This window comes from Petaurus breviceps, unplaced genomic scaffold (assembly GCF_028583685.1).
Source record: "Petaurus breviceps papuanus isolate PSGF00001 unplaced genomic scaffold, PetGlider_PUasm1.0 90451, whole genome shotgun sequence".
NCBI classification, from domain to species: Eukaryota; Metazoa; Chordata; class Mammalia; order Diprotodontia; family Petauridae; genus Petaurus; species Petaurus breviceps.
In genome coordinates this window covers 2,162,227-2,178,383 of record NW_027187258.1, presented here as the reverse complement: position 1 = coordinate 2,178,383, position 16,157 = coordinate 2,162,227, and the positions used below count along the sequence as shown (strand labels likewise).

The 16,157-nt window shown below is 48.9% G+C and overlaps 1 protein-coding gene across 1 annotated transcript in view; it reads right to left on the bottom strand.

Annotated features, from left to right (window-relative positions):
* Window positions 1-13,643: 13,643 nt before the first annotated feature.
* The window catches only part of LOC138141643 (transforming growth factor beta activator LRRC32-like), a 3,017-nt gene continuing 503 nt past the window's right edge, over window positions 13,644-16,157 (bottom strand). Inside the window, exon 2 of the mRNA XM_069062373.1 lies at window positions 13,644-15,643. Within this exon, the coding sequence (XP_068918474.1) occupies window positions 13,790-15,643 (1,854 nt within the window). The 3' untranslated portion in view covers window positions 13,644-13,789. The remainder of the gene's footprint in view (window positions 15,644-16,157) is intronic.

Here is a 16,157-nt window from a genome sequence, read left to right as displayed (position 1 = left end):
TTCACTTAACTCAGGAATGAAATCTGGACTGCTGGCTTTGGAGGGGAGCCTGGAACCCTAGGAATGTGGAGGTGGAGTGTTCCTTGGCCAAGGAAAGCATCCTACAGTGATGAATCACTCCCTTGGGAATTAGTCAAAGACTAAAATAATCCAGGCCAGAAGACAAGAGCTCTTAGAGGCCCTCCCCAGACTGAGGGGGTGGGGAAGGAGAGGGGGTGGTGGACAGTCAGCAGGAGTCCAAGAGGGGGCAGCACAGACATAGGAGATCTGTGCCAAAGTGCAGCTTCAGGCACATCCCAGCTCGACTTAGTGAGTCACTGTTAGGCTCTTGATTTGGCCTTGGCCTAGCTGCAAAGCAGGCCCCTTTCTGGGCTCAGCCTCATCCAAGACCTTTTCATTTCCTCCTTTATCATTCACCTGGTATAAAGATTTGGGGGGTAAGGGAGAAGCACCTGGCTTTTTTGTCCAAAAGATGGCCTCTTGGCCACTCCAGGCCATCTCCACTGATCAGATAAAGCCTAGGAATGGGCCCAGGGGTGGAGGTGGGGACTAGATAGAAGACAATCTATGGTGACACACTGAATGTTCACATAAACACTGTGTGCAGCAATGTCTGCCTGCTCCAAAACACATGGGCAGACCCCATGGCCAGGATGGGATAAAGGTGAATGGAGCAGAGGCTGACTGGTAAGAGAGAACAGTCAAGAAAGTCAGCTGAGGCCCAAGGGTGGCAGCCTTGGCCCTTCTCCAAGGGTAGAAGGAATTAGGAAAGAACAAGGGATGGTGACTGAGCTGTGGGGGTGCCACGACTCCTGGCCAAAAGATAGCTGCAAGCTTACAGATTGGGCAAAGCCAAAGAATGCCCAATCTGGAAAGACCATTGGGAATCGGCTAGCCCGCTCCTTCCTCTCACAGGCAGGGGATCTGAGCATTTGAGTCATGTGTCTCACACAGCATAGGGAGTTAGTAATGGAGCTGGGACTCACAATTGGGCCTCTGCACCATGTTCACACAGCCTTGCTGCGGTGGGAGGCTGCCAGCATTATTCATATTTTTGTGATGAAACCAGTTCCAGAGCCTGTTCATGGGTCAGTCCAGCATGAGAGACTGGGTGACCTAACACCTGTACCAACTGCCTTTCTCTCAAAGCCTTTGCTCCACAACTCTACATGGAACTATGAGTCCGAGAAGAACAGGCCAGAGCAAGAAGGTCTAGGGTACTGCCCCTACCTTGTTCCCCTCCCTAGGGAATTCACAGCTACAGGATAGAGATGGAAGGAAACTGAGGCAGCTGTTAGGCCACTCTCCTCAATTTTCAAAGGAGGAAACTGAGTCCCAGACAGAGGAAGGGATTTGTAGTATGTGAATGTCATGGAATTTAAGTGTGCCATGAGAAACAAATATGATGGACAGAGTGAAGCCTGAAAACACTTACATGAACTGATGCAAAGTGAAGTCAGCAGAGCCAAGAAAACAGCAGACAGAATGACTGCAATATAAATGGAAAGAACCATCAACGCAAACCAATCATAACCAATGCTGCACATTACAAAAAAGGTTTGTCCCCAAAGAGGAGACATGAGAACCCCCCCATATACACACACAGACAGACACATGTACACATATGTACATGTACACATACAGACAGACATGTATACACAGAGACACATATACACACATGTACATACATGCTCACACACACTCCTTTGCAGAAGTAGGGAATGAAAGAGCCAGAGGTGGAACATTGTATAAATATTGCTAGATTTAAAAAAAAACAATATTAATGAATTAGACTTTTTTTCTTTTCCCCTTTTTCTTTAAAATAATTTGTTAAAAGTTGGCTCTCTGGGAATGGGGGAAGAATTATAGGAGGAAATTTTTTAAGTAAAATTTTATCTTTATTAATTTGTTTGTTTACTTTTAGTTTGCAAGGTTCAATTCCACAATTGCTTGAGTTTCAGATTTCTCTTCCTCCCTCCCCTCCCCAGGGAGGCATGCAATCAAGTATAGAATCTGCAAATACTTTCACATTAGACATTAGTCAGGTTGTAAAGCAGGATTGTATCAGATGGAATGAACAATGGGAAGGAAGAAACAAAACAAACAAGAAAAAGACAGAGCTGGTAGCTTGTTTCAATCTGCATCCAAACTCAGTTCATTCTAGTTCTTTCTCTGGGTGTAGACATCTCTCTTTAGAGTTGACTTTTAACCCTGGATTGCTGAGAAGAGTCCAGTCCATCAAAGTTGGTCATCACACATACGTTGTGTCTGTGATTGTGGACAGATTTCTCCTGGTTCTGCTCTTCTCGCTCAGCATCAGTTTATATGAGTCTCTCCAGGTAAATATGAAGTCCACCTGCTCCTCGTTTCTTATAGCACAATAGTATTCCATTACATGCATATACCACAACTTATTCAGCCATTTCCCAATTGATGGGCATCCCCTTAATTTCTAATTCTTTGGCACCACAAAAAGAGCTGCTATAAACATTTTTGTACATACAGGTCTTCCTCCCACTTGTCTGATCTCTTTGGGATAAAACCCTAGAAGTGGTATTGCTGGGTCAAAAGTATAGGAGGAAATTTAAGCAATATAAAGACAAAAGAGAGCAATAAAGCTGTGTTAGAGGGAAAAGAAATATATATATGCAGAATGCAAGTGAAAGGCTGGAACAAAGTGATTCAAAAAAGTGATTCCAAATATTCAATGCAACACTCTTCATGACCAGAAAAAACCCCAAACCAAACATCAAAACCTACAGAAAACCAAATGAATTCTTATTGACTGGGGGATGGTTGGACCAATGATAGTGTACATGTGATGTCAAACTGTTGTGGAGTAAGAAATGAGGATACAAAGAATGCTTAGAAATATAGGAATATCTGGGTCTGAATTTGAACTGATGCAGAAAGAATCAGAACCAAGAAAGTAAGGAATCAATGAGCATTAACAACAGGCATGGTGCTAGACACTGGGATACCAGTCTGCAGAAGGAAGCAATCTCCCCTCCCAAAGAGCTGACATAGGAATGAGGGAGACAACAAGTATTCAAAGTCCAGATGGCATCAATGCCAAGTGAATAAATACAAAAAAATGCAAAGTACTCAAAAGCCATGGTAGCTTTGGTTGGGGGGGGGGGGCAGGAAAGGTGCTGAAGGTGAGGCCTGAGCTGCATTTGAAAAGAAGTGAGGGACTCGCTGAGATGGTGCCAGTGAAGAATAGCCAGTGCAAAGGCCCAGAAGTGGGACTCAGAGGTTCCTGTCAGCTTAGTTGGATCAAAGAGTGCAGGAGAGTACAGTCCAACGAGGCTAAATCTGTGGGTGAAGCCAGCTTGGCAAGGCCTTTAAAATCTAAACACAGAAGCTCCTATATTAGCCTAGGGGCAATCAGAAGCCTCTGGTGGTTAGTGAGGAGGGGAGTCACATGGTCAAATCTGAACTTGAGGAAAATCACTTGGGCAGAACTGTGTGAGATGGACTGGATTGGTGGGACTTTGGGCTGGGAGGATGCCTCGTTAGGAGGCTGTGGCAATCATTGAGGTGAGAGGTGCTGAGCACGTGCAATAAGGAGGGAGCTGTGTGAGGAGAGAAAAAGGGTCAGATGGAGAGACATCACCAAGTTAGAAATCGCAAGATTTGCCAACTGAGCAGAGATGTGGGGAAGAGCAAGGCACTGGGGACAAGGCTGAGGTTAGCCCCTGGGAGCCCGCAGGGAAGAATTGTGTCCTTGACAGCGGTGAGGAAGTTTGGAAGGGGGAGCATGGGCAAGGGGGCAGAGAAAAACTAGCAAGTTCCATTTTGGACATGTTGAGTTTAAGGTGTGTGCAGGACATCCAGTCTGAGATATCCAATAGGCAACTGGTGACCCAGAATGGAAGTCTAGGAGATATTTTGGGTCCGGATAGATAGAGCTAGGAGTCATCTGCAGAAATATCACAGCTAAACCCATCAAAGAGGTTAGAAAGAAAGATAGTGGAGAGAGAGACTGTGTCAGCGTTTTCATGTCATGGACCCCTTCTGTCATTTGGGGAAGGCGATAGATACTTTGTCAAAATAACGATTTTAAAGCTAAAGTAAAATACATAGGATTACAAAGGAACCCAATTACATAGATTGAAATACAGTTATAAAAATATTTTTTAGAGTACATGGACTGCAGTCGAAGAACCCTTGGCATAGAAAGAGAAGAGGAGAAGGCAAGGATGGGCCTTTGAGGAACACTGGCAATTAGTAGTAGGAAATACAACGTAGAACAAGGAATTGTCAGGGAGGCAGAAACTCTGTCACCAAAAGCCGAAGAGGAAAACAGGACACACAATAACTATGGTGACGTACACACAAAAAAAATCACCAAAAGGAAATCAAGCTGGGAAAATGGAAGAAACCAGCGAAGGTCTCAGAGAACAGATCGTGCGGAGGTGAAGGATGCTGGGGTAGCGGGACAGCTCTGATGGCATCACCAGAGGCTGTCATTGACACAGGGATTTTTGCTTCTTTGTTTCCTTTTGTCACAAAAGGAGTTAATTGGGGGCCAGAATGTGAAGAGCAAAGATATCACTAAAATGTGCTTTAAAGATTGGGAGGAGGCAGGGAGAGGCGAAACACTGGAGCTGTGGTATATATTCAGAATCCAAGGCAGGGATCAAAGCTCACACCTTCCAGAGGAAAAGAGGAAAACTGGATTATGCCGAATTAGACAGCACCTGAATTCATAAGGAGAAGCTAAGCAAACTGAGTAAAAAATCCAAATCAAAAAAAAAAAACCACAAACAGTAAAACAACAGCTATTTTCAGTGCTGACCTCTCTTGACCTGTGTGCCATATTCAGCTCTGCTGATTACCCTCTTCTGGACACTCCCCTCTCCAGGTTTTCATGACCTTATTCTCCGCTGGTTCTCCTATCTGACTGTTCTTTCTCTGACTCTTCCTCCATGCCATGCCCCAACCCCCCCCCCAAAGCTCTGTCCTGGGTTCTCTCTCTTTTCATTTTATGTGATGTCACTTATTGATCTTATGAGCTCCTGTGCCCCAATGATCAACTCTCCTGATAATTTCTCTATCTATATATCCAGCCCCGATCTCTCTCCTGAGCTCCAGTGTTGCATCTCTAACTGCTGCTTGGACATCTCAAAGTGGATATCCCCTAGGCATTTTCAACTTAACATGTCCAAAACTGAACTCACTATCTTTGCCCCCAAACCCTCCCCTTCCCAATTTTGCTATTACTGTCCCCATTACCCAGGCTCCCAACCCAGGTGTCATCTTTGTCTGACTTCACTCTCTCTCCACATATCCAAACAACTGCCAGTTCCGATCGTTTCGACCTTTCTAACATCTTTATTATACATCCTTTCCAGAATTGTCTGAGGAAGATTCTGAAGATCACCTGGCAGGATAAGCTACCAGATACTGAGGTCCTTTCTCGAACCAAACTGCCAAACATTCAAACTGTCTGACAGTGCAACTGCAATGGGCTGGGCAAATTGTTCAAATGCAAAACATACACTTGCCAAAAAGACTATTTTATGGAGAACTCTCACACAGGGCAAGCATTCGCATGGTGGTCAGAAGAAGCCATAGAAGGACACTCTCCAGGTCTCTCTTAAGAACTTTGGAATTAATTGTGTGACATGGGAGACCCTGGCACAGGACCGCTCAGCATGGCGTGCCCACATCAGAGAAGGTGCTGTGCCCTACGTGCAAGGCAGAATTGAAACAGCTCAAAGGAAACACACAATGTGCAAATTTAGAGACTGCACCCCAAATGTTCACGGGCACTATTTGTACCTGACCTGTGGGAGAGCATTCCAGGTCAGACACACTGAAACTCGACTCGAGCAGAGTGAGGGCATTTTGGTCCTCTTGGAGCATGAAGGACAACAACCAGCCAACTGTACATCTCCTTTCCATTTGCATCCCACAATCTGAGCTTAAGCCCTCATTGCCTCTTGCCTGAACTATCAGGCAGGTTGCATTTAAAAGCCTGGGGGATATTCACTTTGGAATGTTCAAGAGGCAGAGGAACATGTGAAACTAGGGGCAGGGGAGAGTTAATCTGAGAGTCTGCATAGAGATGTTTGAATTCATGGGAACTGAGGAGATTGTGAAGTGAAGGAATCTAGAGAGAGAAGTGAAGAGGCCCTGGGCCTGAGCCTTGGGGACACCTCTGCTTGCTGGACATAGCTGCCACTAAGGTCACATGCTGCCTGACACACATCCAAGCCTCCGACCCACATGGCCATGCCATCTCTGTCATACTCGGCAGCAGGCTTGGTCTCTGCCTTCCTGCAAGTGTGTGCTGGGGGAGCAGGCCAGCACATGCCAGGGAGGCAACAGGAAGGACGTTTGTTGTCCTGCCGAGCCAAGCAGTATCCCCTCCAGGAGCCTTCCTCACCAACAGCCCTGGCAGATCTGGACAAAGAGCTAAGCAGTCCCTACTGCTGTTGTTGGCCTCGTGTGGCGATCCTCTTGGGGGCAGGGAGAGAGAATGTTTTGTTCATCACCATCATCGTGAGCATTTCTATGGTGCCTTAAGGTTGGCAAAGCACCTAAAACATTACATTTTGAGATGGTCGACAACAGTGGAAAGTAGCTGCTATTATTCTGCCTTTTTACAAAAGAGGAAAGAGAAGCTGAGAGAAGGTAGAATGACTTGCTCACAGTCATCCAGCCAGACTCAGGCAGCTAGGTGGCACTGCAGTGGAAAGAGGTGGCAGGCTTAAAGTCGGGAAGACCCATCTTCCTGAGTTCAAATTCTGGCCTCAGCCAATTCCTAGCTGTGTGACCCTGGCTAAGTCCCTTAATGCTGTTTGCCTCAGTTTCCTCCTCTGTCAAATGAGCTGAAGAAGGAAACGGCAAACCACTCCAGTATCTTTGCCAAGAAAATCCCCAATGAGGTCATGGAGACTGAACAATAATAACTTCCTCACTCCAGGCCCAGCTTTCTGGCCACTGCACCACCCACCTGAGACCCAATTTCTGCCCTCGAGGATCATAATAGCTCAGTTTCTATAGCCCTTTAAAGTTTGCCAAATACACTAGAAATACCATCTTGTATGACCCTGAGAGAGAGGGGCCATTTTATAGGTGAAGAGCCTGAGGCTGGAGGCATAAAGCAACTTGGCCAGTCATCCAAGCAATGGGTGTCAGAGGCCATGTTGGAGCTTGGGCCTCCCTGACTCCAGGCCCAGCACTCTGTCCCCTGCTACCTGAAAGAATAGGCCAGAAGAAAAACAACAGGCAGTCTGGGAGGAAGGGAAGGCCCAGGCAGCTGAGGGAAACCAGGAAAGGCTTCCTGGAGAAGGTGTGCCTGAGAAGTCTCTTAAGGAAGAGGGGGAGGAGAGGAGGGAGGGCATGCTAGGCAAGGAGGATGGCCACTGCAGAGGCATGGAGATGGGAGATGAAGGCTATGTGCAGATCAGAGACAGCCTGTTTGGCTGCATCACAGTGTACGGGAGGGGAGGCTGGAAAGGGAGGTTGAGGCCACGTTGGGAAGGGCTTTGAGAGCTAAACAGAGGAGTTCCCATTTTTGCCTCACACACAATAGGGAGTCGTCGGAGTTGGCTGAATAGGGAATGACATGGGTGGCAAAGTGGTTCAGTGGTTAGAGAATGGGCTTCGAGTCAAGAGGACCTGGGTTTGCACCTGACTCAGTCACTTAATAGCCGCAAGGCACTCTTTTATTAAGGTCAGATCTGGGCTTGAACAGGAATACATAGGATAGACTGGGATGGATATAGATTAGAGTCAAGGGGCACAATGAAGAAGTTGTTGGGGAAGGGAATAAGCATCTTCTAGAAGTCTGATCTCGTAACAAGTCTGAGAGATAAGTGAGAACATTAACCCCATTTTGCAGGTGAACAAACTGAGGCCAACATAGTTTAAGTGACTTGCCCAGGGTCACACAGCTAGGAAATGCCTGGAGATGGATTCAAACTCAGGTCTTTCAGTGCTGTATCCACTGAGCCACCCAGCTGCCTGTTGTTTCTTTGTTGTTGTTGTTGCTGCTGCTGCTGCTACTGCTGGTACTACTACTAATAATAATACTAGCACTTCCATGGTCCTTTAAGGTTTGTAAAGAGCTTTACATCTCTTATGATATTTGGCTTTCACAACTCCTTGAGATAGGTACTATTGTTATCCTCATTTTACTGATGATGAAACTGAGGCTATAAGAAGTTAAATGACTTAGCCAGTGTCACACAACTAATGAGCAGCTGAGGCAGGATTGTAACCCAGGTCTTTCTAATTCCAACTTCAATTGTAGCCACACCCTTGCCTTCCCATCTCCAGATTCCTCCAACCTTGTTACTGAGGCTACAACTCCAGAGGGCTCTATGACACCCCAAACTATGGTGCCAAAGGCAACTGGGGGACCAGCAGGGCTGCTTGACTCAAGGGGAGGCTGAGAATACCTTGAGGTCATGTTCTGTGACCCTAGACATTTGGATATGGAGAGGGAAATTGTCCCGATGTTCTTTGGCTACAATATCTTCGGGGCAATTTCCCATCAGGTCTCCCTGAATGTGTGGCCGGGGACCGTAGAGTACAGCTCTCCAGCTAGAAGGGCCCTCCAAAGCCATTTGGTCGGAGCCCTTCATGTTACAGAGAAGATGACTGAAGCCACAGGAGAGAAACAAACTTGCCACGGTCAGCCAGGGCAGAGTGTGGCACTGAAGTGGGCACCAAGAGCACCACCCTGTGAGGGAGGTGGCACAAGGCACATCAACTCCATTTTGTAGATGGGGACACTGAGGCCCAGAAGGCTTAAGCAGTTGACCCCAGGTCACCCAGCTACTACTGAGGAGAAGAGCAAGGTGTCTGCCCCCAGGCAGGCTTTCTGTCCACTGGAACTTAGGGTTTTGTAAAACAGCATCTTCCAGCTGAGCAATGATTCCAGGCACACACTCACACACACACACACACACACACACACTCACATTCTCACACACATTCATACACACAGTCTCTACAAAGGGGGTGGAAAGTGACTTACACTGAGGAGGAAGAGAAGCAGTCTGTGAGGTGCTTCATTATGACTCCAGATATTGTACAACACCCCCCTCCATGTTTGCAGCCCACCCCAGGGAGACCCATAGCAGAGACACAAGAGACTGTGGGAGGCAGGAGCTGACAGGCTAGAGATGCCTACTTTTCAAAAAATTGTCTCTCAACCAGCCTCCAGTGGAACTCTCCCAATTAGTGCAGGAAACAGAGCCCCAAACTCCAGAAGCTGCTGTCAGCCTTGTCTCATAAAGTAGGCAGAGGAACGAGCTCCCCAGGCCTCAGTGCCTCAAACATGTCTGGGAGCTGCTGGCGGGGGCGGGGGCAGGGTGGGGTAGGGGGCTGTCCATTTCTACAAACATATATTGGGTGTCTCCTGTTTAGAGAGTTCTGTGCCAGGCACTGGAGAGCTAGATACCAGGTCCTGGCCTAAGGAAGGGAGTTGCTGTTCTCACACAAAGGAGCTGAGACAGCCAGAAATAACTCTGATACCCAATACTACAGGATAATGAGTGCAACAGAGAAGTGTGAACAAAGGACTGGGGAAGGGGGGTGGGTAGGGACAGAGAACAAGAGGTTACTGACTGAGGGCAGAAGGGAAGTCTTCCTGAATGAGCAAGAGCTGGGCCCTCCAGGTGGGGGAGAGGAGTTCACCAGGCAAGGAGAAGAAACATTGTAGGCACAGGGAGCTGAGCTGAAAGGTGGGGAAGTGCCTGATGCATTTCTGGAGTTTAGCTGGAGCAGAGAGTGCATGGAGGAGCATCATAAGAAAGAAGACTAAAAACAGAGAGGGTGGTACAGAGTGGGGAATGCCTGGCAAAGATGTTCAGCATGGACTTGACAAGCAATAGGGAGCCACAGCACATTGTTGATCAGAGAAAAGATCTAAGTAGAAAGAGGATTCATCTGTTGGGCCTTTAAAGGATAGGTTATAGGAGAGCAGATCTGTCCAGGAGGTCAGTCAGGAGAGACTGTGCTAGTGGAGATACCAAATGGCCAAGCAGGAAGGGACCTTAAGATTACTGGCCCAATTTCTCATTTTATAAATCGCACCATCCAGTCTTTTCTGGAGAGTTGCCCCAGTACATAATCTCTGGGATCAAAAACGACCACTGTTCCCAGCAGGCCACCCTTTGGTGTGAATTTTCTGACGTCAAAGGAGCTCTAAGTCCCACTGAAAGGCATACAGTGGGTTTGTCTTGACTCGAAAATCTCTGCTATGCACTAAGGTTGGAGGTATTGCTGAAGGTTCTCTCATGTCCAGAATGTCATACAGGGGCTCTGGGGCAGGGTCCAGTTAGACTTTGAGATCCTTTCCAAACCTAATGTTCCATGATTCTATGAGAAGGGCACCAAGAGGCCAGGCTCGGAAGTGCTGCCTCAGTTAAGTGGATTGACTAAACAGGTGAAGAGAGACAGAGGGTATGTGCAAGTATGTGCAAATCCAGGAAAACAGCCAGACACAACTGAGCGAGCTCAAGGCCCTTTTCTGCTTGGAGATGTGGGGCAGAGATGCAGCCTGGGTGCCAGAGGCAGGAAGAGGCAGGGCTACACCAACAGGCACAGCTTGGCCTTGCTGGCCCCGAGGCCTCTCCCAAGCTGGAGAGGCAGTGAATTTCTAGCAAACATCTCCAATGGGAGCAAAGGAGGCCGGATAGAAGGGGCTCCCATATTTGCAGCCAGCCCTGACTCTGGCCGTTCTTTCTCTTCCTGCCTTCACTAGTGTTCCTGGATTCTGTAATTGGTCTGCTCTCTGTCCCCCCATAGCCTCTAGGGGCGCACTGGTCTCCTAGAAATATTAAAAACGCAGGTGTGGAATTGCTCTCTTCTGTGGAACCTCCCCTCTCCCCTGCATCATAAAAACCTCCTCTCCTTAGCTTTGAAAACACATCCCAACTTGGTCCCAACCTAGCTGCCCAGTCTCTCAGTATCCATGAAAGATGCAGTCATAGACCTTTTGAAACTGTGTTCCTCCAGCACTTGTGCGGGCACATGCACACACACACACACACACACACACACTCACACACACTCACATATGCATACTCACACATACACACTCACACACATACAAACACACACGTACATGCTCACATACACACTCACACATACACAATATACACACAGACACACACTCACATGCACATACAAGCACACACACACATATATACACTCACACATACATATATACACACTCACATACACACACATGCAAACACACTCACACAATACACACTCACATACACATAAACACACTCACACATACACACTCACATATACACATACAAACATACACATATTCTCCCACACACTCACATACTCACACCCACACATATGCACACTCACATATACACACTCACATACAAACACAATCTCACACACATACAAAGACGCACACATGCACATACACAGACTTACACACTTACACACTCACACACATGCATACAAACATACATACACACATACAAACACACACCCTGGGAGGGAGGGCCTGCAGGAGTGGGAGAGGGATATTTGGGCGCCCTTGATTCCCCCATTAGAATGTCTGCTCCTTGTGCCTCAAATAGTGCATGGCACACAGTGGGGGCCTAATAAATGTTTGTGGTGAATTGATTTTAATGGACCATTGGGCTTCTGGGGAGCCCCTTGGTTACTACCAAGGTCAGCATGGGACTTAGCCCATTTGGGAACCGGGTTCTAACCCTTCTCCCCAGAAGCCTCTCTGCCCCAGAGTTAGCAGCAAGATGAACAACTTCCCCTAACAGAGGAGCTGATGAATGATGCTGCTGGGGAAAAGCAGGACCCTTAAAGACATCAATTCAAAGATCCAGGGGTTTCTGGATCACGACCACCAGAGTGCAGCAGAGGAAGTCCTCCATAACTCCAGCCTCTTGGAGGTCAGATATGGGGATGGTTTGGGGATCTACTTGTCCAGCCCTCACCTCTTTCTTGGCTTCCAGTCTCCCATCTCCAATTACCTATTGGCCATCTCAAACTGGCTGGCCCATAGACTTCTTAACCCAGGGGTGGGAAACCTGTGGACATGGTTCCTGTCCCCCAGTAAACTCATCCTGTTGAAAACCAATCGCATTCTCTTTCCCTTTCCAAGTCTTCCCCTCTTCCAGCCTTACCCATTACTGCTGAGGACACTGCCACCTCCTGGTCACCCAGACTCATTACCTCATCCTCAGTGTCACTTCTCATATCCAATCTGTTGCTAAGGACTATTGACTTTGACCTTTGTAACCTTGTGCCTGGACTATTCCACTAGCTTCCCCATTGGCTCTCTTCCCTCCCATCTCTCTCCACTGTGGTCCATTCACCGCTCAGCTGTCCAATGAACCTCATTAAAATGCAGATGTAACCACAACATGCCAGCCCCCCTCCTCTTTTAATAAACTCCAACGGCAGCTTATAAACTCCAGGATCAAATAAAATCCTCTGGTTTTTCAAGCCCTTCCTAGCCTGGCTCTTTGCTCTCCCTCCACTTCGTGTCTGTGTGCCTTTTTGCTGGCTGTCCTGAATTCTCTGCCTCCTTCAAGTCAGAGCTGAAATCTCTAAGAAGCCCCTAACACCAGTGCCTTCCTTCCCTCTGTGGATTCCCTCTCATGCTGCCTATTTATAGGTTGTTTGGACCTAGCTGTTTGCATGTGATTTTTCCCATTAGACTGGGAGCTCCTTGAGGGCAGGGACTGGCTTTTGCCTGTCCTTGTATCCCATTGCCTGTGCCTGGCACATAGTAAATGCTTATTGTGTAACTGGCTGAACAAAGAGACCATATAGGATAACCATGGGGGGCCTGGAGCTGCCAGAGTAGCAAGGGACAAGGCCTCGATGTAGAGAAGGAAACAGACTCCCACCTGGTCTACCTCCCCTCCTACTGTGAGCTCTGCAGGCTGTGCAGGGCCTTTGGGAAGCAACACCAAAAGTCCCCTTGGTGGGGGGAGAGGGAGCCTCAGCCTTCTGGTACCACTGGAAGGCCCAAGATCTGTTGCAACCCCAACTATCTTCTGCTTTTGGAAGTGGGGAGCAGAGAAGGGAGAGAACCTGCTTTTCCCTTTCGAGGAAGCCTCAAACTTTGAGTGGCTATGTAGAATGTGGGCCGGTATAGGTCTCTGGTGAAGGTGGGGCTCACTGGAGAGGGAGAAAGGGGTTGTCCTGTTTTGTGGGCAAGATGTGTTCTTTCCTGGAAGATGTGTTCAATGTATTGTTAGTCTGTGTGCTTACATGGGAACCCAGGACCCTTTTTAATGTTTTGTGTTTTATGCAGAAACCTAAATAAAGTGAACTCCATTCTGATGTTCTCAGAGCCAAAGAGAACCCTGCTTCCTTCTGAGACTGAACTTGATTTGTGTATGTAAACCCAGAGCTGGGTTTCTGTGTTAAAGGTCCCAAGGATCAAGCAATGTTGCAAAAAAGAAATGGCCAAGTATGAGTTTCTGAACTGGTCTAGAGGCCAAAGGGCTTCTGACAAGATAGATGTAGCTGGAATTCATGTTGTCCTCCAGAGGATCGCCCATCCCTTTCAGAAGCATACATCTTAGGGGATCCCTGGGTACACACAAGCTCAAAAAGAAGGCCTCGATTTGACCCCATTTGAGGCCTTCAGGGCTACAAAATTGAGCTGCCAGAGAGAAGTGTGCACAGGAAGCAGCCTTTATTACTAGTCTTCACTCATGCATTTCCTGCCTGCCTCTACTTCTGGTCTGGGGCCCTCTTCTCCAGGAAAGGCCTGCCAAGTCTCTCCCTACCCATGGCCTTCTGGTTGTCCTCTGGCTCTCCTAGACTATAGGCACCGGGGCAGCTTTGGACTGTTTTGCACCAGGGCAGCTACCCCACAGCAGATGAGGAACAGGCTGGTGACAGCCAGCAGCACCCACCCAGCCTGAGTTCCCCGCCACTGCCACCAGGTACAGAGGTGACTGTGGTCCCCGACCAGGGGTGCCCAGGAGCCCCCCTCACTGTTTGGGTACAAACACCATGCCTCTTCTAAATCTGGCACACTCACATTGGCCCTGGCCAAAGTAGCCAGCCAGCCCAGGGTACAACAGTGAAAGGGGTTGCCTGCAATGAATATAGATGTGAGGTGGCCACCCAAGCCACCCAACACTTCTGTGTCCAAGGTCCGGAGGAGATTTTTGCGCAGGTCCAAGCTATGCAGATATGAGGAACAGTTGAGGGTCCAGGGCAGGTTGGCCAGCTTATTGGCCGAGAGGTCCAAGAGTCGCAACTCCCGAAGGCAGGGGAGCCACAGGTGGGCACTTTCCATGCCATTCCCCCGGAGGGAGAGTTCACGTAAGGAATGCTGCAGGCCTCGGAAGTCACTGGGGATCAGAGCTAGCCCTGTGTTGTCCGAGAGATCTAAGGAGAACAAGGCCAAGGGGAGCAATCCGGCGGGACACAGTCCCCTCAGCCTGTTTCTGCCCAGGTTCAGGTGCTTCAGGTGGAAAGCAGAGGTGAAGGGCTGATGGGTTTCTTGGAAGGGCCCATCTGGCCCAGCCTCTGACCTCCAGCAGAGCTGTAGCTCATTGTCCCCCAAATCCAAGACTTGGAGACTGGGCAGGATTTCAAACACCCAGCTTGGAAAAGTCTGAATCCCATTCCCTTGGAGATCCAGAGATGTCAGGGGCAGAAGAGGCAGGCCAGGGCTGGGCTGGTGAGCTGACATATTCTGGAGACAGTTCCAGGCCATGCTGAGCCTCAGGAGGGAAGAGAGGTGGCTAAGGAAGCCTACCGGAAGCATGGCCAGTTGGTTCCTACTGAGGTCAAGATCAGTGAGTTCAGGCAAGTTGGCTGCTGGGCTATGGCCACTCAGGGTCTGATTTGGCCTGCTGGCCTCTTGGTACCAAGGCCCAATGCCCTGAGGGGAGGGGACGGTGTGGGGCTCCAGGGAGCTCAGCTGGTTGTCTGAGAGGTTGAGATGGTGGAGATGGCGCAGAGCTGACAGCGTTGGCATGGTCCTTAGCTGATTGTGGCTCAGGTCCAGCACCTTTAGCTGGTAGCCCCAATTTTCCTCCTTGGTGGCAAAGAAGTGCAGGGCATTGGAGCTCAGGTTGAGCTGCCACAGGGTCCTGAGGCTGAAATCAGAGATGCAGTGCAGGGAGTTTCTAGCCAGGGAGAGTTCCCGCAGCTGCAGCAAATCTTCAAAAGCTCCAGCTTCAATTTGCAGGACATAGTTGTCACTAAGGTCAATGTCCAACAGGTTGGGGCAGCCCCGGAAGGCACCACGTGCCAGGTGAGTGATGAGGTTGTTGGAGAGATCCAGACTCCACAAGGAGCTGAGGTTGGCCACGTAGAAGGCAGCCATGTCACTCTCCAGGTGGTTGGCGGACAGGTCCAAGAACCGCAGATGGCCCAGAGGCTGCAGTGCCTGGCTGTTGGACATGTAAGCCCGGTTCAAGGAGTTGTGGGCCAGAATGAGAGCCTGGAGCCAGCGCAAGGGCAACAGGGCCCCCAGGGAGAGCTCCTCTAGGCGGTTCCCCTGGAGGTCCAGGTAACGGAGATTGGGCCGATCTTCTGTGGTATTGTTGTGTAGGACTCGAAGGTGGTTGTGAGAGAGGTCCAGCTGTTCTGTGGTCCAAGGCAACAGCGCCGGGAATGTGTGAAGGCCCAGGCCCTGGCAGGACACCTTCAGCAGGTCCTGGAAGAGAACAAGTGCAGAGACTCCGAGGGGCCAGGGCCTGGGAGCAGGGGAGGGGGCTTTTCCTTCCTCCTAAGCAGGGCCAGTGATTAGATCCTGCTCCCCTGGCTCCTCAGAGAGCCTCAACTCAGTTCAAAAGGGGCCCGGCTGAGCACAGGCCAGCCGATGGTCTGGAATGAGGGCATCCTGAGGAGCTGCAGTCCTGCTAGAGCCATCCCTAGCTGGGCAACCCTATACAAGCCAGGGTATATCCTTGAGTCTCAGTTTCCTCATCTGTAAAATGACACTTGCACTCTCTACCTTCAGATTCCACCTCTGACACTCACTGTGACTCTGGGTGGGCCACGAATACTCCCTGAGCCTCAGTTTCATCATCTGTAAAATGGAGCCAGTTATCCCCATAGTCCAAATGGTGAGATTGAATGAGGTAATGCTCGGCAAAGCATTTTGAACACCTGAAAGTGCTTTGTCAATGATGGGATTATTTACTTTTCATCTGAGGGAGGAACCCCAC